Source organism: Balaenoptera borealis (assembly GCF_965194805.1).
Source record: "Balaenoptera borealis genome assembly, chromosome: 8".
Taxonomy (NCBI): Eukaryota; Metazoa; Chordata; class Mammalia; order Artiodactyla; family Balaenopteridae; genus Balaenoptera; species Balaenoptera borealis.
This window is the reverse complement of record NC_138865.1, coordinates 117,675,725-117,700,816: the sequence shown is the minus strand read 5'-3', so window position 1 is coordinate 117,700,816 and position 25,092 is coordinate 117,675,725. Positions and strand designations below refer to the sequence as shown.

Below are 25,092 nucleotides of genomic sequence, written 5' to 3'. Positions count from 1 at the left end.
CACCAGCCCTTCCGCCCAGCCCGGCCCCTGAGAGCCAGACTGCCAGGTTACCTTCGGCTCCGACTGCTTCTGAGTCTGCTCCTTGTGGCCATCGGCCTTGGGCTCCAGGCCGGGCCCGCTCACCTCCTCGGGTTTCAGAGTGCCGTACGGGGAGCTGCGCTGCGAGGAGGTCGCTGAGGACTCCCGAGACTCGGCGCTCAGGTCAACGCCGCTGTCTCCCTGGCTGCTCTTAAAGCCCTGCTGTGCAGGACACAGGAGGGTCAGAGCCCATCCCCTCTCCGCCTGCCTGCCTGCAGAGTGAGACTGGGCGGCACGACACGTCCCCGGCCCAAGCCCATCATCACAGGCACGCGTGGGCCCTGCACGGAGACCACAGACCCGCTGCGCTTGTGACCACCGCCCGATGCCGAGGAGAGGCCCTCACGCCGCCTACCCAGGGTGGGTGCTCCCTGGCCATCCCCGCTCTTCCTCCCTCCCACACATCCAAAAGCAAGACTGGAGACCAGTGACGAGCCAGGCTCACTGCCCGGCCAGGGAGAGCACGGGCGGGCCTCTGGGACGGCGGCGGACATGAGCACACGCCTGGCGCCCGGCGGCCACTCACCTCGGCAGAGCCGGGCTCGGTGCCGGCAAAGGCGGTGGCGGCTTTGGCCCAGGAGTCGCCGGTCGAGGCCTGAATGGGGAGGGCTGCTAGGGAGGAAGACAGAGAGTCAGGACGTCGAAGAGGACCCACCGAGCCAGAAAAACAAGCACAGGCGCAGCTCACACAAACCCAAGTCTCTGAACCGCCCCTACTCCCACCGCAATCGACCCGTTAGCGAAAGAGGAGCTGGTCTGATACCTTCACCCGACTTTCCAACATCCTCAGGCAGATCTCCGTGAACGTGCTTCCTGTGATTGCACTGACTATGTGCTCTACTAAACACACCAGCAACTTTTCACTCACACCGGTTAGAATGCTCTATCACTACCTCTGCTGTGGTGAAGCTTTTTGCACATAAACCATTTATTTCTACAAGTTGGCACCTCTACAAGTCTCTGAAAAATTCAAGCTGATGTTACTGAACTTTTATTAGCTCACAGACCACCCTGAGAACCCAACAAAAGCCATGGACCCTGTGTGTGCACATGAAATCTCACATGCTCTTTTTAAGATCCAGGGGCCCTGTGAAGTCACCCACAGACCCCTGGTCTGAGCAGCCAACGAGATGCTGCAGAATCCTGGAGGGAGAGCGCGACTCCTGAGTTAGCCCACTCTGCTTGACCAATATGGCGCGTAAGTATTTTTGGACATTTGTACCATGACACCCACCACTCTCACAACCAAACTGACTGATCAAAATTTTATTAAAAATTATCGTACTTTCAGTCAGAGTTGACTATTTCCCAATGTTATTTTGCAATGTGTTGGAACCAAGGTTGTAACCAGGAACATGAAGATAGGCCATGAGGTAAAACTGAAAGAATCAGGTCCAGAGCCTAGGCTCTTGGGTGTTTGTCACGTGGCTCTGGGGTTGTCACTTCACTCTGGAAGCCTCGACTGCTTGGAATAAAAGACTTGGAAATGGATGATTTCTCCAAGCTCTCCCCGTATACCCTGCAGGGCCCTGCCGAAAGCAGGCGTTCAAGAAGAATCTGCTCAATTAAAATGGTTTTGTATTTTAAAATGAAAAATTACCAGAAAAAAAGCACTGGGTAAGAAATTTTTTCAGGGAAACAAATTTTCTAAAAGGTAAGGGCTACCCTAGCCTGGTTTCAAACCTAAGACAGCATTCGGGGAGGAGCTGACAGAAACTTCCTTCTGCTGAGGAAAGAGCACACAGCACAGACAGGAAAGCTTCTGGACTCCTGCTCTCCTGAGCAGTCGCCTGCTGCTCTTCCTCAAGGGAAGAAGAAAGGATAACCGGTGTGGGCAGAGTCAAGCCAACTCCCCGAGTGACCTCAGCTGGGCGAGGGTGGGGGCCATCCTTTTCCATCACTGGATACGGAATGCTCTCCTCTCCACCAAATTTCAGGCAGGGAAAATCTGACATCTGTTCAGAGGCTGCAGCAGCACGTGGTGCTAACGTGGCATCCATCGTCCCGACCCAGCAGAGGAAGCCAGGGAACAGGTAACACTCCGTCTGCGTTCACAGCCCCAAAGCAGGACGCTCCCTCATGAGAGGCCCCGAGCCCGTGAGGCGGCCGTGGGCCGCGCGGCTGAGCCCAGACCCCGAGCTCTTACCCTGGCCGCTGCTCTCCCAGATCTCGGTGCCCAGGCTACTGCCAGGCACAGTTCCATCCCCTTGCTCCAGGCACAGGTGGTTCTGCTTTTTCGCAAACCGAGGAGGAATACGAGAGGAAAGACTTCGGCCTTTGACAGGTACCTAAGGAGAAGAAAGGTGATGCGGTCCGGCCTCGACCTCAGACATGAAGGGTAACAAGCTCTCCCCAGGAAGACTATCCCAGGCGCCAGAACCACACCCCCGGAAACTGCTCCAGTGACGCTACAGCCAGCGGCGCTACAGCACTCGTCAGCCAAGACCTCAACCACGTGGGAACTGCAGTGCCGACCAAACCGCCCCCGGAAGCGACCCGTGGGCTGTGACCTGGGACGGCAGGGCAGGGGAGCAGTGCTCGGCCCCAACTCCGTTTCGAGTACAGAGTCGCCAGCCCTCGTGACTCCCAGGGTGATGAGTCTCGTGCCACTCAGGCCGGAGCGCGGTGGGAGTGGGGTGGGCTTCGGGGTGGACGGAGGCCTGCGTCCTGCTCGGCCCTGTTTCAGCGGGTGTCACCCTGGACCAGTCCCCCTCTCGGAGAGCAGGGAGAACACCATCTACTGCCACGGAGCCACAGGGATGGCTGGCCCGGGGAGGCAGCGCATGTTTAATAAACACGCCTTCTTCCTCTCCTGTCTTGGGCCTAATTCAGAAGCCCCGTCCGCCCCGGCCCCGCCCACGCCTCGCACCCCGACCTGCACAGCTGGCTCCTTCCTTCTCCTCTCTTCCTCCAGCACACGGCGCTGCTTCTTGGTCAGGACTTCGATGAAGCCTTCCCCCACCACAGAGCCCACCTCAGTCTCCTCTCCGGGGTTGGATCCGCAGTTTTCAACGATGGCATCTGAACCAAGATTCACAAGGGAAGACAGTGAGTGGTTCCATTTACTGGGAGCCAAAAGTAACCCAACCCTACGGGCACCAGATATCTAAGGACCGGCTCAGCTCAGAGGCCAGGCTCTTAGCTGGCTTGGGCCTCAGCATATTCACCAGGGTCTAGGAAACCCAGCTATGATTTCTACACCCTTCTCACGGCCCCTCTAACACAGTGTTACCTCAAATCAAAGAGGCTACGGTTAAGAAAAGAGTCTTCGGAGACAGACACACTTAAGTCCCAGCTCCGCTCCTAAACAGCTGTGTGACCTTGCACAAACCACTCAACTTCTCTGGGCCTCAGCTTCCCCATCTTTAAAACTGGGACACCGCAGGGCTGTTACGGGGGTTCAGCAAGGTTGTGAGCGACATGAAGGCAGGAATCCTTTCTGTTTTGCTCTTAACCCAGTACGTGCCCAGAAGCTAAGATATTCAATGAAAGGGCAAACTCAGCAACCCACAGAGGTGGCCACGGCTCCCCATTTTGCCCGGATTCTTCTTCCCCTGAAGATGTGAGGTGACACTCACTTCCATAGTTCAGGTCAAACGGTTTCATGGTCTCTCCCTGTTCGCCTGCCCTCTGGGCAGCCAGCTGGGCCTCCTTCTCTGCCTTCTCACAGGAGGCTTTGGGGATGTCAGAGGTGGCGTGGGCTGCCCGCTCCAGCGTGTAGTGGCCGCTCCCACTGCTGCAGCCAGGACCTCCAGGCAAGGTGTCATCCGGGGACCTGTAAAGGAAGGAGGACCTCGTTAGCTCAGAAGGAACCCGCGGCCGGGGAAGGAGAGAGAAGGACAAACCGCACATGCACGCAGAGCACGCACACAAGCGCAGCGCCCCGATCTTTGTCACTCCCTCTCAGCGTCCCCTCCGTGCAGCAGAGGCCGCGTGCTGGCGGCAGCGCGCTCTGCAAGCCCGTGTGGAGGCTGCCCCAGCAGCACTGCTACGGCAGAGCCCACGGGAACACTGCTCTCTCTCCAACCCCTTCCCAGGGCTGACACTTCTGTTCTTTCCCACTGTGTGCCAAACCCAGTAGGGCTACAGAAAGGAGAGAGAGAAGGGGGAATGCTTAGAACGGGGCTGCAGAACTTCCTGCTCCTCTCGTAAGACTGACCAGAGAGGAGCCCAGGCCCCGCCCTACTGCCAGCCCAGTTACTGGGGTAGAAATCAGAAGCAAAGCCAAGTCTTGGCATCTGGGGCCTAGAAAGCTAGTCTAGATGGACACCTAAAAGAACCCGCATTCTTCTGTGGTTCCTTCTTCGGGGGTATGGATTAATTACAGGCCAGGCTTTGGTGCCCTGAATTCTAAGGAGGCTGAGAGGCGGGAAGCCGTCTTCCTCAGCACGCTGGGGCGTGGCCTGTGCACGATGAGGAATGCAGGCTGCACAGCGTCTGCCCTTGCCCTGATTCCGGGCCAGGCTCGGGCACTGAGCCGACACTGAGCACCGATCATCCCCCCCGACCAAAGCCTCTAATTCCAAACGAGAGGTGCTCACCAGGCCTTGGGCAGCTCACTCCCTTTGCTTACCGCCTGGCTCTCACCAGGCCGAGGTGGCAATCCCAAGCGGCGCTGCTTCTCTTGACTGTCGAGAAGCAAAGCCACTCAGGGAAGAGCGATCTCTGCGGGGCCAGGAGGCCAGCGATGCCCCACGTGTTTCTGGAGGACACTGCCTGGCAGCAGCCTGGAGCCAAGGGGTCCTGGACTGACCGGTACTCACGAGGCGCCGTGAACAGGGAGCGCCCCTCTGTGGTGGGGGCCCCTCGGCTGGACTCCGACGAGACACACGGGGGCTGAAGTCATGAGACACGGACGGGGGCGGGCACCACAGGGGGGCCAGCGGGGCGGGGACTCTAGTCTTAGTTCTGAAGCCACAATAGCAGCAGCAGCAACAGCACGCCACGAGAGAAGCAGACAGCAGCGCGAGAGCCAGTGACGGAGACGCTCACGTACAATGGCCTCGGCGGGTGGGCACCCTCCTAGAGCGCAACGAGGGGGAAGGAGTCGGGGCCCTGACACACGGAGGGACACGCATGCATGAAGTGCCGCTGGGACAACCGGCTAACAGAACGACAGCAACAAAAAAGAACCCGGGACTCTGTTTCCGGTTTACCTTTTGGCTTTCAAAGGCGTCCCACTCTGATGGCTCTCATAACGGGGAGAAGTTTCACCGCCACCTGGCCTAACAGACTTCTCCCCAAACCCTCCCGGCTCCAGCTTCCGGCTCTGTCTGTCAACGAGGGGTCTCTGGCCGGAGAAGCTCCGCTTGGCCAGCTCCTTCTTCTCACCCGCGCTCGCCCCGGGCAGGCCGTCGGCCTGGGGCTCGGGCTCGGGCCCGGGCCCGTCCCGCCTCTCCCGCCTCTCGCTGAAGTCGCTGCTCTCGGAGGCCGTCTCCCACTCCTCGTTGGCGTGGTCCGAGGAGTTCTGGTAGGCGAGCTCGGGGGACCTGCGGCCCGTGGTGCCGCTCCTGTCCCCGGGACAGGGTCTGGGCCGGCCCGGCCACTGGCCCGCCGGCAGGGGCTGCTCATCCTCCGGCCCCCACAGGCCCAGGGCCTCCCGCTCCTGCCGAAGGCGCCGGAAGCGGGGGGGCTTGTCCTGGCGCGGGGGCCGTCTTCTCCTGAAGGGCCGGTTCTCGGCATTTTCGGAATCTGCCGCGTGGTCATCTTGGAAGAAGGCCCTCTTGTCCTCCACACGGCCATCCTCGAAGCCCCGGGTGCCCAAGGCGTCGGGGTGTCTGTAGGTGTCCGGGATATAGTCTCTGTCTGAGGGCCGCCGGGCCCCGCACGTGTCGGGGGGGCCGGACTCCTGCCAGGAGGCGCCCAGACCCCGGCTCGGCCAGGGGGCCGCCTCCTTGGCCGCGAAGGTTCTCCGGCCATATGCGCAGTTGCTCAGCCGCGGGGGGAGGGCGCGCCCGAAGGCCCGCGGGCCTCGGTTCTTGGCCTCTGGCCCGCCGTGGTCCTCGGGGTACATCCTGCCGGACCGCCAGGACTCCCTGAAGTCGCCCTTCCTCCCGGCGGCCTCCTCCCTCTCCGGGAGCGCGCCCTCGTCCCCGGTCTCGGCGCCCCGCTGCCGCCGCCGCTTGGGAAGCTCCTCGTACTCAGAGCCCTCGCTGTGGGTCTCGCTGGCGATCCTCCGCCGGGGCTTGGCCCGGGGGAAGTCGTCTGCCAGCCCGAACTCTCGCGGTCCCCGGCCGCGGCCGCTCCTCTGGCTGCCGCCGTAGAGGCCCCGCGCCCCAAGGACGCCCCCGCCACAGAGGCCGCCGCCCGCAGGCCGCCCGCGGAAAGTGAACTCTCGGAACCCACGGCCGCGGCCCCGGGCCTGCCCCCGGCCCCCAAAGGCCTGCTCCTCGTCAATAAAGATCCAGTTATTCCTCTTGGTAGGCGGTGTGTGGCTGGCCTCCCGGGAGGCGCTGGCCTCCCGGGCCCCGACGGGCTTGTCATCCTCCTCCGGCCGGCTGGCCCCGCGGCCCAAGGCAGCACGGGCCGAGCCCTGGTCCTCCGAGGCAGCCGGGGCCACGTTGGCCAGCGCGGGGTCGTTCTCTTGGTCTTGGTCCTCGGCCGTCTCGCAAACGGGCCCCGTCTCCCGAGCCGGGCGGGCGCTCCCCTCTCCCAGCTCTGGCTTCACCTTGTCGAGCTCCTTCTCCTTGTCTTCCACCTTGAGGGCCTTCAGGACGGGCTTCTTGATGGGGCCGGACCTCCGGGTCCTGCTGGTCTGCTCAGGGTGCTGGCTGCCGGCGCCCCGGGCTTCTGGCGTCCACGCGGGCTCCAGGGCTGGCTGTCTGCCGGGGCTGCCTTCCTTCTCCCAGGAGGAGACACTGAAGGACAGTTCCTCCTGGGGCGCCTCCTTCTCGACCCTGGTGTCTGGGTCGGCGGCCTTCGGCTGGCGGCTCATGTCCCAATCGCTATACTCTGGTTTTTTCTCAGCCGGGGCAAAGTCGGGCTCCAGTGTGGAACACCTGAGGTTTGGGGTGTGACTCCCAGGTGCGCCTGCTTCCTGAACATTTTCTTGGGGTGGAAACAAAAGCTCCTGGCCTATTCTTTGAGAAGAGACACAGCTGTCAAAGTCTGCTGGGGCCTTCTTGTCAAAAGCACTCAAGTACTCCTCCCCTCTCTCCTCAAGGAGATTGCGCCGGGCACTTACGCCCCCTGACCTTCCAGGTGAGGCAGAGTAAGAGCTTTCATTCCTGAAAAGGAACCAGAAAAATCAGTCAATGTGATTGGAGCCTGGTTCCTGGGTTCCATGCTGAACACAGTTTAGTTTTAAAAAGAAAAATTTAAAAAAAAAAGAAAAAGAAAAAAACATAGGCACCAACATTCGCTCTATCTTTAAACAGGTCTCAGAGATGCTGGGCCATGGGCTGGTGGCGGCCCCTGGAGTCCAGAGAGTGAAGAAGTCAGTGGCCGGTGGACTCAGCGAGCAGCCGGGGATCCTCTGGTTCACACAAGCTGGAGCCGGGGCGTCCGCGGAGAGTCTGGGGCGCTGGGCCAGCACAGCCAGCTCGCCTTTACTTTCACAGGAAGGAGCCACGACACACGCACTCAGCCCTGCCTGCCCTGTGAGGCCCCCACCCCTCGGCCCTGCCCAAGGTTCCGCAGGATTTGCCTCTGACGCCAGGATTTCTCCTGGGCCCTCAGTTGCCATCAGCGCCTCTCACACAAAAGCATCCGGCCATCCTTATCTCACTCTCCTTCCCCAGGGGGCACCATCTCCTGGGACAGGGCCTCTTCCCAGAGCCCTATCTCAATGAGGACCTGGAGACCCCTCCTTCAGTTGCAGGTCAGGAGGACCAAGTTTCGCCTCACCTGACATGCATGTCCATGGCCAGAGTGTCACTGGATTTCGGGGGGGGGAGCGAGTAGCCCTTGCTCTGCAACGCCATGTAACCCTCGGGGCTCCACACGGGGGCTGCATCGATGGTGGTCACTTTCCTTTCTGGCAGTGGGGGCACACAGCTCTGATCCTCAGAGCGACAGCCAGTTCCACTGAGAGAATCTTGGGCCATCATGGGTTTCATCAATCCTGAAGAAGGCAAAGAACCAATCAGTCACCTCGTTTAGCAAGCCATGGGTCAACCACAGGCCCAAAGGAGACAAGCTGCCCCAACTATCACATGGACACAGCACCCCACCTGCTTAACATCACTGAGGTCCCATCTTTCTGATCACAGAACCTCTGAAGGCACGCACGCATGCAATCTGAAAGGCCTGTTTAAAAACCTCTGAGGTCCAATCCTAGTTCCCGGATGAAGAGCCCCTGTGTTGAAGGCTATAAAAAACTGGCAAATGGAAACTGGAACCATCAAACGGGAGAGCTCATGGGTGTCAGCGGAACGCTAGCGGGGCCAGTCAGTCAGCAACGCAAGATGCCTGAAGGTCTTCTGCACAGACACAAGGAAGACGAGCTACGCTCCAGGGAGCCTACATGCAACACGGAGCCAGCGTCTCCCTGCTTCCAACCCCCTGCAAGAAGTTCAGAAAAGGACTGGGGCTTTAGCTCCTTTTATTTCCACCCCTAAGCTCGACAGTAACACTCCACATTTTGTACATGGAAGGGCAGTGGGGGACACACAAATGACACTAAACTGTTATCTGGCCCGAGAAGACTGGGGCATGCTGACGTCTCGGTCCTACCAGATATAAACCAGTCGGGGAAATGGCACCCCCGCCCTCCCCGGGCCCCTCTGTGCATGTCTATCAAACAAGGGGGCTGGGCGGCTGCAGACGACATTAAAGGTCTCTCACGGGGCCAGATTCTGTGGAGAAAAGAAGATCTGATTTTTCAAATACTTCACAAAGCTAATTATTGGCCCCCAGTGTTTCTGTGCCCATCTTTTGAGATAATCTGACCAGGAAAATGGCTCGGCATTAGGCCAACGGCTTTAAGCTTTCTTTTAGCTGTGGAGTGCTCTGTTCCAATGCTATCAATATATGACTCCAGCACAAAGTTAGTATGAGTCAGGTGGTGGTGGGGACCCTCTCTGGAATCCTAGAATTACACACCATTTATTAAGTACTGATTACAAGGTGTGCGGAACTGCTCCACACTGTACACGGACCTATTTTTGGCAATATGGCAGCTCATATTACCTGAAAAAACCTCCTGTCACAAAAATGCTGGACAAAACACATTAAACATTTCACTCGCAGAGCTCCGTTCCCCCAAAACCGGGAAACCCCCTGGGAGCTGAAACCACAGCCACGGCCACAGCCACGAGCTGGTGCTCCCTAGAGGGGAGTCAGGGACACATCTATCAGATTTAGTAACCTACGGGCATGCTCCTAAATGCTCCCCCAGGACAGGAGACGGGGCTTTTCCACACAAGGCAGAGAGCTGCAGCTGAGATGCTGCTTAAACAAAGACCCTCAAAGGGCTATGCCCTCAATTAAAAGGTGGATCAGAAAAATATATGCTCTTTAGTACAGGGAGATGACTGAATTTGTGTCTTGGCCTGGGCTAGGGTAGGGAAAACAGTCCTCCATGAGGAGTTCATAGCCACATGCCAGCTTTCATGCAGGTTTGGGGGCAGGAGGGTGAAGTTCAGATTTATACCCCTAGAATGTTCCAGAAACTTCCTGAGTTAAAATAAAGGGTAGTTCTAGGCTGGCAGAAGAAAACAAAACCACACTGGAGGGATATACCCTCAAACCAAGCTATACTAGATCCCCATGATAAATAAAGCTCTGCTGAAAATGAACTCACAATCCAAAATTACCACAACACTGTGTGGAAAACAATCCACTATGAGTCCATGGTAAGCCCACGGGATTATATACCTTCCTCAAGAACTTCAGGTAACAAATTAAAATGTGAAGCACTAGAAAATTATGTTTTAAATGATTACAAGCATAAAGGAATTAAAAACTTACGAAAAATATAAGACACAAGAAAAAATAATAGATTTGAGGAAAAAATTCTAGTAATAAAAATAGAATCACTGAAATTAAAAACTCATTGGACAGTAAAAAAAAAAAAAAAAAAAAGAGCAGATCAGACACAGTTGGAGAGAAAAGAGAATAGGAAAATAGCTGAAGGATTTTCCCAGCAGGCCCCACAGAGGTTAGCTCTCTTATATATTTAAGAGACTTGGAAGGCAGAATGAGAAGGCACAAAATAATCTAAATGGGCGACCTAGGAAGAAAGGATATAAAGAATGAGGAAAAAGCAACATCTGACATGATAATTAGAAGAGAATTTTCCAGAAGTGATGAAAGACATACATCCTTAGATTTGAGCACTGTTGAGTTCTAAGCAGAATAAGGTAAGGATAGATATAGATATATACCTAGACACAGCATACTGAGAAGGAACTACAGGAGACCAAAGACAAAGAGAAGATCTTAAAAGCAGCCAGAAAGAAAACAGTAGATTACCCAGACACGAATCAGACACACGAGCCAGAAAACAAGGAATACTATCTTCACAGTACTAAAAGAAAGTAACTGCCAACCTCGAGTTCTATACCCAGCTACACTATCATTCATGAGGAAAGAGTGACATCAAGACTTTCTCAGGCGAAGACTATCTACTGCCAAAACAATTTTCCTGAAGACCTGGAGAGAATGTACTTCATGAAGAAATAAATGGAACCCAGATGGAAGGATAAGCAGCAAAGAAACTAGTAAACATACAGACAAATCTCAACAAGAACAGGTCAAATAAAACAACAAATAATAGCTGATTTGGTGGGAATAAAACAAGGTGGAACTAAAATTCCAGGCCAAAATAACAAGACTGATGAGGAGGTAGTTAAAGCTCAGGTTCAGGGTAAAGATATTGAATAGCCTTGGCGAAGTCAAGGGTGCATGTTAGAATTTAATGTAACCATTCACACAGTAGAAATAGAATGTAGAAGGAAAACAAACAAAAAGAATAGGAAAACTTGCCACCAAAAAAAGAAGAAAGAAAAAGAAAAGCATAGAAAAGAGGGATAAACAGAAAGCATAAAATAGGAGAGCAAGAAATCTGAATATAATAATCCCAATAAATCAAAAGGGAACAACTTCGGCAACTGAAGTCACAGAGCTTCAAAGTGGGTAAAACCATACACATCTTACACGTACAAAGATATTCTCCTCCAAAAAGGGCTCAGAGAGGCCTGATGGTAAAAAGTTGGGGGAAAAAGATACCACATAAATACTAATCAAAAGAAAACTGGAATAAAATGATTACCAGGTAAAGTAGACATTAAAGGTAGAAAGCACAACTAATGATAACAAAGGTGCTGTAAGAAGATAAAAGGAACAAGATGAAGTACGGCTTCCAGAGAGATAAAGCAAAAACTGACAGGTTTACAAGATTTGCCAAAATCCACATCATGGTGGGAAATGTTCACACACCTCTTAGTAACTGAACAAGGGGATAAAACATTGTGATGATACAGATATTTGTACAGCGCAATTAGCAAGCACGATGTCATGGACCACGTCCAATTGCAGAATACATTCTTCTCAAGCCCTTGAGTGAAATTCCACCTGCCACTTCTTCTAAAAATAAAGTTCTACTGGAAAGCAACCACAGCCATTCACGCACTATTGTCTACAGCTGCTTTTGCTCTACAACAGCGAAACTAAGTAGCAGTTCAAAGCCTAAAATATTTATTATCTGGCATTAATAGAAAAAGTTTGTGACCGCTGGTCTGTATCATACAGACCACGTTACCTGACCACGAGGCAGCCACGTTAGAAATTAACACCAGAAAGATGGTATTAAAACTTTACATTTGGAAGTTTTACAACATACCATAAAAAATCACTCAAAAAGGATAAAATCAGACTAACATTTAGAACTGTACAATAATAAAAATGTATCTTAAAACTCATAGGGCTTCCCTGGTGGCGCAGTGGTTGAGAATCTGCCTGCTAATGCAGGGGACACGGGTTCGAGCCCTGGTCTGGGAAGATCCCACATGCCACGGAGCGGCTGGGCCCGTGAGCCACAACTACTGAGCCTGCGCGTCTGGAGCCTGTGCCCCGCAACGGGAGGGGCCGCGATAGTGAAAGGCCCGCGCACCGCGATGAAGAGTGGCCCCCACTTGCCGCAACTAGAGAAAGTCCTCGCACGAACCGAAGACCCAGCACAGCCAAAAATAAATAAATAAATAAAAATAAAAGTAGCTATTAAAAAAAAAAACAAAAAAAAAACTCATACAGGCTCATAGCTCAGGTGAGACTTAAATACATGAGAAAAGTCAAACTAATGAGCTCATCAACATAACCAGATAGAAAAAGAACAAAATACTTTCAATGGAAATAATGAGGGGGGAAAAAAGGCAGAAGTTAATGAAATAAAAACCAAATAAAATACAGGAATTAAAAAATCCAAAAGATGCTTTTTAAAAATAGCTTTAAAGGGACTTCCCTGGTGGCGCAGAGGTTAAGACTCCACACACTCCCAATGCAGGGGACCTGGGTTCGATCCCTGATCAGGGAACTAGATCCCACACGCGTGCCGCAACTAAGAGTCTGCATGCCACAACTAAGGAGCCCGCATGCTGCAACTAAGACCTGGTGCAACCAAAAAATAAAAATTAAAAAATTAAAAATAAATTCAGTTTATTAAAAAAAAAACAAAAAAAAACAAACAACAACAACAACAAAAAAACAGCATTAAAAACATGGCATTAGGACTTCACTGGTGGCGCAGTGGTTAAGAATCCACCTGCCAATTCAGGGGACACGGGTTCGACCCCTGGTCCGGGAAGATCCCACGTGCCACGGAGCAACTAAGCCTGTGCACCACAACTAGTGAGCCCACACGCCACAACTACTGAAGCCCGTGCGCCACAACTACTGAGCCTGAGCTCTAGAGCCCGGAAACCACAACTACTTGAAGCCTGCGCGCCTAGAGCCCGCAACAAGAGAAGCCACCGCAGTGAGAAGCCTGCACATCACAACAAAGAGTACCCCTGCTCGCCGCCAACTAGAGAAACCCTGCACGCAGCAACGAAGACATAATGCAGCCAAAAATAAATACATAAATTTATTAAAAAAAAAAAAAAGGCATTAGACAAACCTTGGGAAAGACTAATCAAGGAAAAAAAGAGAGAGAAAACACAAAGAACATTAAAGAATGGAAAGACGGACAAAACAACATAGCAGAGATATAAAAATTAATTAAAGCAATTTACAATGCATAATCTTAAGGTCTCTTCCTGACAATTCTTTGTGCGAGGTACTATCATACCCTCATTTTGGGAAGTAAAACTCAGACTGGATATGTGACCTGCAAAGAGGTCAGACTGGAATCCAGGTGGGTCTGTCTACCCCCCAAGGCAATACCCTTAAACACCACACTGTCCTGAGCTCCACAGGGATGGCCCACGGGACCACAGTGCTTACCCGAGGGATGCAGGGCTGAGGGATAGAAATCCACCGGGGTCCGCGTGGGCGGGATACGTGGGTCCACGTAGGAAGGCATCACCATCCACCTGGGGTCGAAGCCCAGCACCTGAGGCTGGTGCGGGTAGAAGGTGCGCTGCGGGTGGGACGGCGGAGGGCACACCGGCTGCCAGTGCTGCATCTTGTACAGCTGCTCCTGACCAGGCGAGAGAGATCCGGTCGGACAGGCGCCGCGGGGCAGAGGGGCTGTGCGTGCGCGCACACACACTCTTCCAGCTTTCCATCAGGCGGCAGAGACAACCCACCCAGAACAGAAGACCACAGAGGGGAGGCCCCAGGGCATGACAGCCTTCAGGCTCTGGCTGTCTCCCAGGACTGACGGACAGGACAGTCATGCCATCGTCACAACTGGGCCCTGAGGCTCCTCTGCAGACGGGGCTTTCATTTAGATCAAACGCTCTCCTGGAGCTGACACGTGACCAGCACAGCTCCCAGGGCGTATCTCCCAGGGCGTATCTCCCCGTCCGCAACCGCCACCAGACGACACTCCTCCTCCTCCCCTCCTTCTGTCCCTTCAACCCACCCTCCTCACTCCGACGCCCTGACCACGTCAGGAGCCTTCAAGGGTCCTCCACAGCTCTGCCTCTAACAGCCCGAGTCCGACAGGGCGTCACACGACCTACAGGGCCCTGCGGGTGCTGCCCCATCCGCCTCTCCAGCATTGCCTCCTACGACTGCCCCGGCCCTCCACTCCACACGCCTGCCCGCCCGCCCGCCTGCCCGCTTCTGGCCTTGGAAACACGCTGGGCCCTCTGTTCCCTCCAGCCCCAAACCCGCTCACCCCTACCCATCCTTCAGGTTTTGGCTTAAAGAGCACTGCGCCTCTGCGAACCCGCCACAGTTCCTGAGGTAAGATCAGGTCCCCTGTCCTCGGCTCCCACAGCACTGCGGCTTCTCCTGTGTAACTCTGTTGTTGGTTGTTTCCCTCCCTAAACCAAGAGACTACATGCCAAGTTCACTGCAGTATCCTCACCTCTACCACCAGACTTGGTAGGAAGAAAATTCACTGCACAGAAGGACACACGTAAAGCATCACTAGAGCATTAAAAATCAAGAACCTGGACCCAGTGAGGCTTCATTTCAGACACTGCTCCACGGCACCAGTGACCTCCAGGGCTGCCCTCACAACTGCATCCCGAACCAGCATTCTGGCAGAGATGCAGGTGCAGAGTCAGACAAGGAGGACACACCCTTTCCTGCCAGCCGGCTGGCACAATCCCAGCCTGGGCTGGATTCCCTGGAAGGCTCGCCAGGGCTCAGGGCACTGCTTAGGAGCACTCAGAACTCAGTAAGCAGAACTCCCCTGGTCTCTGCCCACAGCTCCTCCTCCCGTCTAGACCCCAGGTCCCCAGGGCAGCTGACCAGACAGTCTGTTTGCCAGACTCCTTCAGGCTGCTCTGACACGTCAGACTTCTATCTAGTCTTAAGGATGGATTTACCTGTCACTGCCCCCCAGAAGAGTTACCCAGAGCAACTGTTACTACTGTGTCTGGCTCGCGTTACTCCAGAGATCTCTCCAGTCAGCAGTAATTCTTCACCAAGCCCGGGAGTAACTGCACAGTGCCTGCTCACAGTACAACGCTACAAAAGCGCAATGAATGTAACTTACTGTTTAGAGCACAGGACGTGGGGAGCTTCTGGAATGCTTCCTAGGAGCCCAAGGAAAGTAGGGTCTGGGGTGAACGTTTTAAAGGCAACTAAAAGAGATTCTGGGGAAAGCTGGAGACTTTGACCTGTGTCTCCAGGGTACCCCCACGTTCTGAAACTTTTTTGATTATTAACAATAATTTACTGCACACCTAGCTGCTGAACTAAGTAACGTCCATGCATGATCTCAGTTTCCCACCAAAATGCATTGTTCATCAGTAATAAGCTTCACTGATTATGCCTGTAAGACAAACAACTGCCAATGAGTGGTTCCAGCTCAGCAAGATCACCAGGCCTGTAAGAGACTGTTGGGATTACAACCATTACCCATATGATCTTCTTAAGAGCAAACAGTAGGTCTGTTTTAAGATTTATGGAGCGCCATTAAAGATGATATTGATCACACCGATAAACCAGTACAGGCATAACAGAACCCTCACCACCATGCCGAGGCAGGGACTCATTCCTTCCGCTTTACACTGACCTGCCCAAGGCCACACACAGCTGAATAAGCTGCACCAGTAGCACCAGAACCCAAAGCTGTCTGATTCAAAACCCACAAACCCACGCTCTTAACTGAACGCTAACACGCCTCTCTCGGAAGCTCTCCAAGCAGCTCCCAGGCCTTCCTTACTCTTTGGGAGGCTCCCAGGGTGGGGCCGCTATCGGTGTAGGGAGTGGCCACGGTGTGCAGCTCTGGATGAAAAACCACTCAGACACCACTCACCAGTCCTTACGGGCATTAGACAACAGGGTCCATAAACTGCCAACAAGGGTTTTCATCCACAGGGTAAACTACCTGGAGGAACTGGAGGCAGGGCTGACGTCCCAAGGCCCTCACTCCCGGCATCCCTGCTGGTGACTGGCATACACGAGGGTGGGTTTCTATTGTTTGTTTTACTGGAAGGGGGCGTGGGGAAAAGGAAAGGGGACAGCCACTCCATGGGCAGGTCTGTTACGACACCTGCTAAGCGACCCCTGTTTACCTGCTGCTGCTGGCGCTGGAACCTGGGCGGAAGCGACTTCTGGTACTTGCTGAACTCCTGCGCAGGGGACCCAGGCTCCCTGGCCCCCTCCTCACTGCCGCCGCTCTGAGCCACAGCTGCAGGGGCTGTAGGGGCTTCCTCCGAAAACGTGTTGGGGGCTTCCTGGGCAGAGAACTCAGGGGAGCCTACGGAACAAAGAAGCAGAGAAGGGGCCAGGTGAGCCCACAAAAGCTCAGCCGAGCGATGTCTAGGGCAGATGCTTTTTCTTGTTGGCAGTCCTCAAACCCCGGCACCGTGCTAAATGCTCCCCACGCACAAGCTCATGGACTCCCCCACACCGTCATCGCTCCAGAGGGGAGAAAACTAAGGGTCGAGAGATCAGAGGAACCGCCTGAGGTCACACAGTCAGCAGGAGAGCCGGGATGTGGTTCCGGATGCGAGGGGCTCTGTTAAAACAGACCCCAGTAAATCACAGTGGCCGGGGCTCAACAAGAGCCCCACATCCACCCTCCACCCAAGGCTGTGTGAGCCGGCCGGCCAGGAAGCTCCGCTGGCCCGTGTCCTCAGCTGTTCAATGAGGACGACAACTGCACCTACCCCACCAGGCCTCTGGAGAATTAATTCGCTGAGATGATCCACGTGATGCACTTAAAATAGCGCCTGACAAGAAGTAAATGCTCACCACAGTCTCCCATATCACTATTCTCCCTGAAATTCCCTTCTTTCTTGCCCCATCCCAGCTTTGCATTCTTTTTTTTGTCCAGCTTTATTGAGATATAATTGACAGTTGTGCTCTTAAATCTACTGCAGAAGGCAAACAAACGCCAGTGCAAAGCCTGGGGACCCAGCGTCCCAGAGGAATACTGACAGGCAGGGCAGGTGCAGAGGGGCTCGGGGCACACCCCACACCCAGGCCCAAGCTCGCTCCCCGCCATCTACTTCCTGGACTCTCCACTGCCCCCACCTCAGTGAGTCCCTGACACTGGGCCCAGGCTTCGCTCAGACTTCAGTGACAGGACATTGATTTACAGGAGGACAAGGGTCGATTTCTCTGAGTTCCTCGGCCAGAAGGGCACTGATGACCATCGTATCACCAATAAGACCTCCATCTGAGAAGCTCTCAGCGACTGAAACTAACATCAGGCTCTTCTCTACTTAAGAGAGTTGATTTTAGTTGATTCAAGAAAGTCACAAAAAACACAGCTGATCACATTCTTTAAAACTGCAGCAAGAGACACCCTCCACCACCTAACGCTGTTCAGCGTCTCTTGCGCAGCCGTGTGACCCACTCCTCTTAGAACAGCTGTCAGGGAAAAGGTATGCTAACAAGCAGGCGGGCTTCTTTCAACGTCCCGAGAGAGATCCCGACTCCTGCTGAAGTCCTCCAGCACCTGCGTCTTCAGTCGAGCAGGGCGGTAACACCGGCAATGACAAACCCGGCGGCATGGCCGTGAGTACGCGTGTGCTTTCTGCATCTAGAAACCGCTAAGCGCCTCGTGCACACGCTCCCCCGTGGCCCCTCAGCGTGCGGGGAGGTACAGGTTCCCATCAACCCACTTCACAGACTCGGGCCTGCGCGCCAGAGAGGTGAGGCGCCTGGACAGCTGGTTTAAGCAGCAGAAACGGGACGTGAACCCAGGCACCTGGCCCAGGCCGAGACTCCTAACGACCGGGACCCCCACACATCAGCTGCGAGCCACGGTGGTGCTCAGAAGCCAGGGAGACGCGGACAACCAACCAGCGACACAGCGCAGGGTTTCCAGGTCATGGGACGGGGCCCTACAGCTCACCTCTGCGGACAGCTGGGCCATTCTCCTGTGGGGCGCCTGGAGAGCGGGGCGCCTCCTTCCCCGCCGGCTCCTGGGCCCCACCCGCCTTCTGAGCCCGCCTGCACTTCTGGTCCAGCTGCTTGAGTTTGGCGGCACAGGCGGCCAACCTCTCCTCCCGGGCCCGGCGCTCCTCCTCTTCCCGGCGCTTTCGGGCTCGCTCCACGGCCTCGGACATCTCCGACTGGACGAACTTCTGCCTCGGGGGTGGCTTGTCCTCTTTGTCCTCGACAGACTGCTGCCGGAACACGCTGCCCATGGAGGACTTCTGCCGGGAGAAGACGGTCTCAGATGAAACGCACATCACAACCCGGGCACAGGCGCCCCCAGGATGGGATGGGCTCTCCTTCCCAGGACCCTCACACACCTTAGAGAGGCAGCGCGGCCCCGCGGCAGGCGGACCTGGGTTTCGATCCTGCTCTGCCCTTTACTATATTTGGAACGAGGCTTGGGTGAGCGCCAACGTTCTACACCTTAGTTTCTTGTTTTGAACGATAATAAAGGAAGCCCTCGGGATTGTGAAGGTACATTGAATCGTTTGCAAAGCACTCAGCGCCGTGACTGACACATGGGAAACACTGAGAAAACGGGACGCTCTCACCACCACTACTGAGCACACAAGATTAGGGCCTCCACAGCTACATACCAAGAGCAGGAGAGCACACACTCACCATTTCTTAGCCACAGAACTGCTCTACTGCTTCTCCCACGACAATATATATAAACCTCTGGATATGAAGGGCCGCGAGAAATTGAAATTCACACTCAGACATTAAGGTTTCAAAGTGATTCTTTATATATAAAAATAAATAAGCATCTCTAAAAACATCTCTTTTGGATATTTCATCCACTTTTGAATCTCTCGTTGGTTGTCAGTTACTGGACAAACCACCAGGGTGCCACCAATGCAGCGTGAAAAACTATCAACACTGGGAAGATTTCTCACTGATTGGCGGGAAGTGAAGCTGCAGGCAGAATATGCAATAATAGACGACGGGCATGTTTAAGTGGACCCCAGCCACTGGAATTCCAACGAGGTATGACTAGCAAAAAAAATATACAACGTCCCGTTTTAAGTGGTAGTTACACAGATGTATATAATTGTCAAAAAGTCATCAAACATAAAGAAACAAGATCTATGCCTTTTTGTGTATGTTAATTATACCTCCATAAAAGCAGTATGTCACACAGAGACTGTAGCCAAGGAGTTTTCTCCTAAAAACTAACTCCTCATAATCCAGAGACAATTGCTACAACACAAGATTATAAACTTCTAATTTAGAAGCACGAAGGTACTTTTTACCAAAGTGTGCACTCTTCTCCTTTGCCCTTGACCGCTGCCATCTGTCCATGCTCCATAATGGCTGTGCCCTGTCTCACCCCACGGCTTATCTATCCCATGACCTACCTTATCTCCTGGTGTTCAATACGTCCTTGCAGATGATCCTTAAGGCATATCCCTGACTATTATTCCCTTCAGAATTTCCCAGAAATGAAATAGCAGAATCAAAGGGTACAGTCTTGAGGCACATCATCAAGACTACAGATGTGCCTTTCAAAGCTGCCCAAAGATGAGCTATCATTTTATAAACTAAATGTTCTGCAAAATATTTAAACTGTGACAATCTTTTCAGAAATTTGGACCCATAAAAGTTATAGAGATTTTATCTTTGTTGACTCTATTCAGATAATTCAGTGTTGTTACGAGCAGATGAAAGTGAAACCTTCTTTTGAATACTGAGCAACCCCAATATATGAATGAAATCTGGATTAATTGCAAGGTAATTTACAAGAGTCGTGTTGTGTCTATTTTCACTTGTGCCCCCTGTACCGAGCGCAGTGCCTAGCACGATACGTACTCAATAAAAAAGACTGAAGACCGTTACTTTATACCGAGATGTGGAACAGGAGCCCTTTAAATAGCAAAGTGCATTGAAAATGGCAATTTTGCCAAGTGCATTTAAATTAACGCCTTCCCATCCCCAGCTCTGCCCCTCCTGCTCAATTTAGTCCGAAAGTCACGCGAGGCGGCAGAACAAGGCAGGCACCTGGTGCCCGGGAGTCAGAGAGCTCAGGGCAGGTGATGAGAGTGTGCACATGGAGATGTGGCTGGTGTGGGAGCTGGGGCCCAACCAAGCAGGGTGAGGAAGAAACCCCTAGAAGAGGTGGCCCAGCAGGGAAATTCAGGGCCGCGTGGAGGTGGGGTGCACTGACATCTGAGTGGCTCAGGAGGGCACCTGTGCAAGGCAGAGAGGGTGGGGGCAGAAACAGGGAGCCTGACCGAATAGGTACAAATACCAGGGACAATGGCAAACCGCTAGAATAACCTCTGTGGAACTGGAGATATCCCTGTGCTTCATGCGTGTGTATCACGTACCTACGCTTCCTGACTGTCCCCGGAGAAGGGCCAGGAGCAGTGGCGCTCTAACAGCAGTGAGTACTCCTGGTGCCCACATATTAGTTCCTAAATATCACTGAAGGCTGACTCCAGGGCCAAGGTAGGATAAGGACAAAAGGAGCTTAAAAAAAGCTTGTTCTATCAGAAAGCAAGGGATTCCTCAGAAAAGAATGAGGATGTAAAAAGCACACGGCTGCCAGCTTGAAGAAGCTCCCAAATCAAAGACAATCTGAACATCAAAAGAAACAATGAGAGCAACAGACTATAACAGACTATAACTGATATTAATTAATTAAAAATTTGATGAGAAACAGGCTATTCGTAGTCTCAGAGTCACTCCCCACAGAACTGCTACCCATTACAGATCTGGAAGAGTGTGTGCAAGTTCCATGGTGGGAAACATGGTAGCCACCACCTTAATCAAGAGATCCACGTGAAGGTTGTCAGAGCGGGCAGAGTGGAACCACGGTCACCCAGTAGGATGCAACGAGAAGAGTCAGTGACAGTTCTGAGAGATTCTAGCCAAAAAAATGGAAACCTTGAACCCAATCATGAGGAAGCACCAGACAAACCCGATTTGAAGTGCATTCCACAAAATAGCTGGCTTGTCATCTTCCCAGGTATCAGTGTCATGAAGGTTTAGCAAAGGCTGACAAGCTGCTTCAGACTGAAGGGAACTCAGGAGCAGGACACCTGAGGCAGCGTGTGACTCTGAACTGGATCCTTCTGTATGAAGAACATGAATGGGACAGTGGGTGAAAGCGGGATGGAGTCTAAGGATTAGACGGCAGTGATGTATCAATGCTAACTTCCTGGATTTGACTGTGGTTACCTAGAGCGAATGTCATGTTTTGGTAGGAAATAGATACCAAAGTGTTCTGTGGTGACAGGGGCTGATCAGGCTGGCAACTTACTCTTCAAATGGTTCAGAAAAAATATTCTTTGTATTACACCAACTTTTCTGTAAGTTTGTGACTGTTTTCAAAATTTTAAAAGAAAATTTTCATATTAAAAAAAAAAAAAAAAAAACAGGACAGCCAACTAGATGACCTGCTGGAGTCTTTGCCTTGGATCTCCGGTCAAATGAACTTGAAAGGGCTCGTGTGTGTGTGTGTGTCCCAGCTAATCACAGGCACAGAACCCCTGCAGTGCCCACGGTACCTGGTAGTCAGGGCCTGACACCCAGCTGTGAAGCTTCCTAGAAGGCGGCTGAGGTTCTGGCACCTTCCGGACGACACGGGTCCTGCCTCCTGTTTCGCCCCAGTCCTTTCCTTCCTCTTGGGTGCGCTTGGCATCAGCACTGTCTGCAGAGCTCACTGACAACTGCCGCTGCCTCCTGGGGTCCCAACTGTTCCTACGACAAACCGCACAGAGCGTTAGTTCTCCCAGGCGGCCCAAGCATGGTCTGGCCTCACTGGTCAGGCCCTTAGGAATTCCAAAGTTGGCTGTCCGCGTACCAATTTCCTTCATGAGAGCAGACCTACCCCGCACCCCCTCTACAGGTGAGAGGATATGCCCAGAGCACCAAAAGCAGCACCAATGTTTACCAAGTCAGCCTTACACACCTGGCTCCCGGCAGGATGCCTCACACCCATTACTTCATTTACTGCAAAAAAAAAAAAAGTCTCTACTTCCCCCATGTTAAAGAGTTGGTAATTGAGTCTCCGACAGGTTGGGGAGCTGTTTTCACACGGAGGAGCTAACAGATTTGAACCTAGGACTCCCACTGAAGGCCCTTCTCTTTACGCCACAGCTCCCGCCCTGTGCTCTGCATAAAGGAGTTGCTTAATAAATGCTCCTCACAACAGCAAAAGAGGGCTCACTGGATGATTCATTATAAAGAGCAGGAGGAACAAAGCAAAGCGCACACAGCATGGAAAAGGAGGAGAGATGCCCAACGGAGGCGATGGGAAGGCTCGAAGCAAAGGGAGACCTGTGCAGTGCTCACCTTTACATGCGCCAGTGTAACCAAAGGCACTGGGGCAAAACACACATGTGCATCTACTCAGCACCTCTTCTTTAGTGGTGCCCACTAAACCCAGCAGGAGTGCAGAGAAAGGCAGGGGGTCAGACCTGGCTAATATACGTGTCTGCGCAGGTGCGCACGCACACACGCACGCGCACACACGCGCACACACACACACACACACACACACACAAGCATGCACGCACGGGAGGTGGAAGGGAGATGAGGCGGGTGAGGATCAGGAGACCACAGACGGGGCAACAACTGCTAGCGACTCCTGACTGCAGTCAGAGGCGGGGTGCCCACACGAAGCCTCCTGACCCACCAGGAGAAATCAAGTCTGTAGAAGACAACTAAGGGACAGTGTGAGGGTGAGATGGAAGGAAGGACATGAGCTGGCCAGCCTCTCGATGGTGCAGCAAAGAAAGGATGTGGGTCCCAGTGGCCCCCAGAGACAATGAACAGGAAGGGATGGAACAGGAAAGTTTCAGGAACCCACTGTGGATGGGAAATAAGATGTCAAAGAAGACTGCGGAGCTTGTAGTAGGAGTCTCAACCAGCTCAGGGAACACTGAGGTCGTGGCTGGTGGACTCAATTTGATGCGTCCTTGGTCACAGCCAGTGGTGAACTGGGTCCAAAACCCAGGTCTAACTCTTTCAGATGAACATTCAATTCACATCAACTCAAAGAGACAAGAAGACAGTGGCCTGCTGCTCCAATAAATCTGCAAAACTTTGCTTGCCATTGATTTAAATTCTTGATCACATCTCCTTCTGAGCTTAGTGTTCCAAAAACTGACCCATAGATATTTATTTCCCAAGTGCATCCAAAGCTTCAGTTGAAATCAAGCAGCATTAAAATGAATTACAGAAGCCTCAATTCGTTAATTGTTTGTGTATCATCTGAGAAAGAGTGGCAGAAGATCATCACCAGCTCCCTGCGGAAGAGGAGCTTTGAAGCCAAAGATGAAATAACAAAGACTTGCAGACCCAACTACATAAACATTCAATTACTGACAATAAAAGAGACAAAGAGAAACATATTAAAGCACTAACATCTAAGCAATATAAAACAGTAATCACATTTTAAAGGAAAGCAGAGTAAGTCTAAAAGATAAATATACAAAGGAAATAGGCCATTTCACGCAAAAAGCAACATTCTTATTTGCCAGTACTGGGGCAGGGGGGAGCAAATTAAAGCAACCATAGGTGCTCTCTTAAAAGTACTAGCCAATACTACTGGTATCATGCTAAAAACTAGAGGGACTAGACTACAATGAAGTATTTTCCAAAAGGTGTTGTGAGTAAAAATCAGTCCAATGGAATGATCCAAAACAAAAAAAAAAAAAAAAGAAGAGATTAAAGCAGTCAAATAAGTTTAGGAAGCGTGGCATACCTGCCTCCCCCCAGATTCCCAGCGCCCTGCGGTATGCATACCCTAGGCCCTGGATGACCTTGGAATAAATAGTTAAGTGGAGCCCAGGTGGTTTCCCAAATTTGCTTGGCCAGAGAAGCCTTCTGGGGCACTACACCCTAAGCAATCTACGGAACAAGCAGTCTATAAGACACGCTTGGGAAAATACTGGCACAGTGGTTAAATCACTAGGACCCAGCCAGCCAGCCAGCCAGCCACGCCTGGGTGCAAATCCTGGCTCCATCCCTAAACAGCTGTCCTCAATAGCTATGGCCCTCTCATCTGCAGATGGAAAGAGTATTTGCCCTTGTGAGGTTGCTGGGGTAACCAGGAAATGCACTTGGCATGGTGACGGGCACACGGCAGCACCAAGAACACTGGTGCATTTACATCCCGCTAAGGTCACGTTCCTTGGGAGCGGAGTTACCAGCGGGGACAGGGACACTTACCACTTTGGCCTGCCATCCTTCACAACTTCCTCCTCCTCCTCATCATCACTGAACTTCAACTTTTCCGAGTAGTCCACTTCTTCATGGAGGCCTGCAACAGGAGGACAGCCAGGGAAAGTGAGACAAAATGAGAATCTCAACAATGCTAAGGTCGCCACTGGGGAGCTTCCTCCAGTCAGGAACTGCACCAACCCAGCTGGGTAAGGCACACCACCCAGCTGCCACCACCAGAACAAACACTGCAGATAAAAATGAAAGACAGGGCTTCCCTGGTGGCGCAGTGGTTGGGAATCTGCCTGCCAAGCCAGGGGACATGGGTTCGAGCCCTGGTCCGGGAATATCCCACATGCCATGGAGCAACTAAGCCTGTGCGCCACAACTACGGAGCCTGTGCTCTAGAGCCCGCAGGCCAAAACTACTGAAGCCTGCGCGCCCAGAGCCCATGCTCCGCAACAAGAGAAGCCACTGCAGTGAGAAGCCCACGCACCGCAACAAAGAGCAGCAGCCCCCCCCTCGATGCAACTAGAGAAAGCCCGTGCGCAGCAACGAAGACCCAACGCAGCCAAAAATAAGTAAATAAATAATTTACTTAAAAAAAAAAAATGAAGGACAGTGCTGGCTCTGGTAACAGCAAAGTAGCCTAGTTAGACTAACAGCCCCTGGTTAGACTTAAGATAACAGCTCTTAAATCTAGACAAAATATTCTGCAAGTGTATTAGGAGGTGAGGAGAGTGAGCAAAAGCAGGCAGCAACCAGCCACGAGGCCACCCTAGCAATACAGACACCTGAACAGTGAGATTCGCGGGTGGCCGTTTCGCCCCAGGGCCCTCCGCTACCCGAGTGGCTCAGGTGGCAGAAAGTAACCATCAACTGATGAGTGGGTACACA

At 52.8% G+C, this 25,092-nt stretch overlaps 1 protein-coding gene across 23 annotated transcripts in view; it reads right to left on the bottom strand.

Annotated features, from left to right (window-relative positions):
* The window catches only part of PRRC2B (proline rich coiled-coil 2B), an 87,837-nt gene that overhangs the window by 16,644 nt on the left and 46,101 nt on the right, over window positions 1-25,092 (bottom strand). For 14 of the 23 annotated variants that reach the window (XR_014247075.1, XR_014247076.1, XM_082400675.1 and 11 more), the window contains 12 exons: window positions 24,205-24,295; window positions 21,537-21,729; window positions 17,942-18,245; window positions 16,152-16,336; window positions 13,459-13,654; window positions 7,924-8,140; window positions 5,235-7,304; window positions 3,657-3,853; window positions 2,954-3,099; window positions 2,225-2,366; window positions 605-690; window positions 52-240 (listed from right to left, as the gene is read on the bottom strand). Coding sequence is in view for 21 of the 23 variants with exons in the window: in XM_082400675.1 (XP_082256801.1) it covers window positions 52-240; window positions 605-690; window positions 2,225-2,366; window positions 2,954-3,099; window positions 3,657-3,853; window positions 5,235-7,304; window positions 7,924-8,140; window positions 13,459-13,654; window positions 16,152-16,336; window positions 17,942-18,245; window positions 21,537-21,729; window positions 24,205-24,295 (4,016 nt within the window). In the remaining 2 variants the exon portion in view is untranslated. The remainder of the gene's footprint in view (window positions 1-51; window positions 241-604; window positions 691-2,224; window positions 2,367-2,953; window positions 3,100-3,656; window positions 3,854-5,234; window positions 7,305-7,923; window positions 8,141-13,458; window positions 13,655-16,151; window positions 16,337-17,941; window positions 18,246-21,536; window positions 21,730-24,204; window positions 24,296-25,092) is intronic. The other 9 variants (XM_082400682.1, XM_082400667.1, XM_082400672.1 and 6 more) reach the window with 4 other exon arrangements.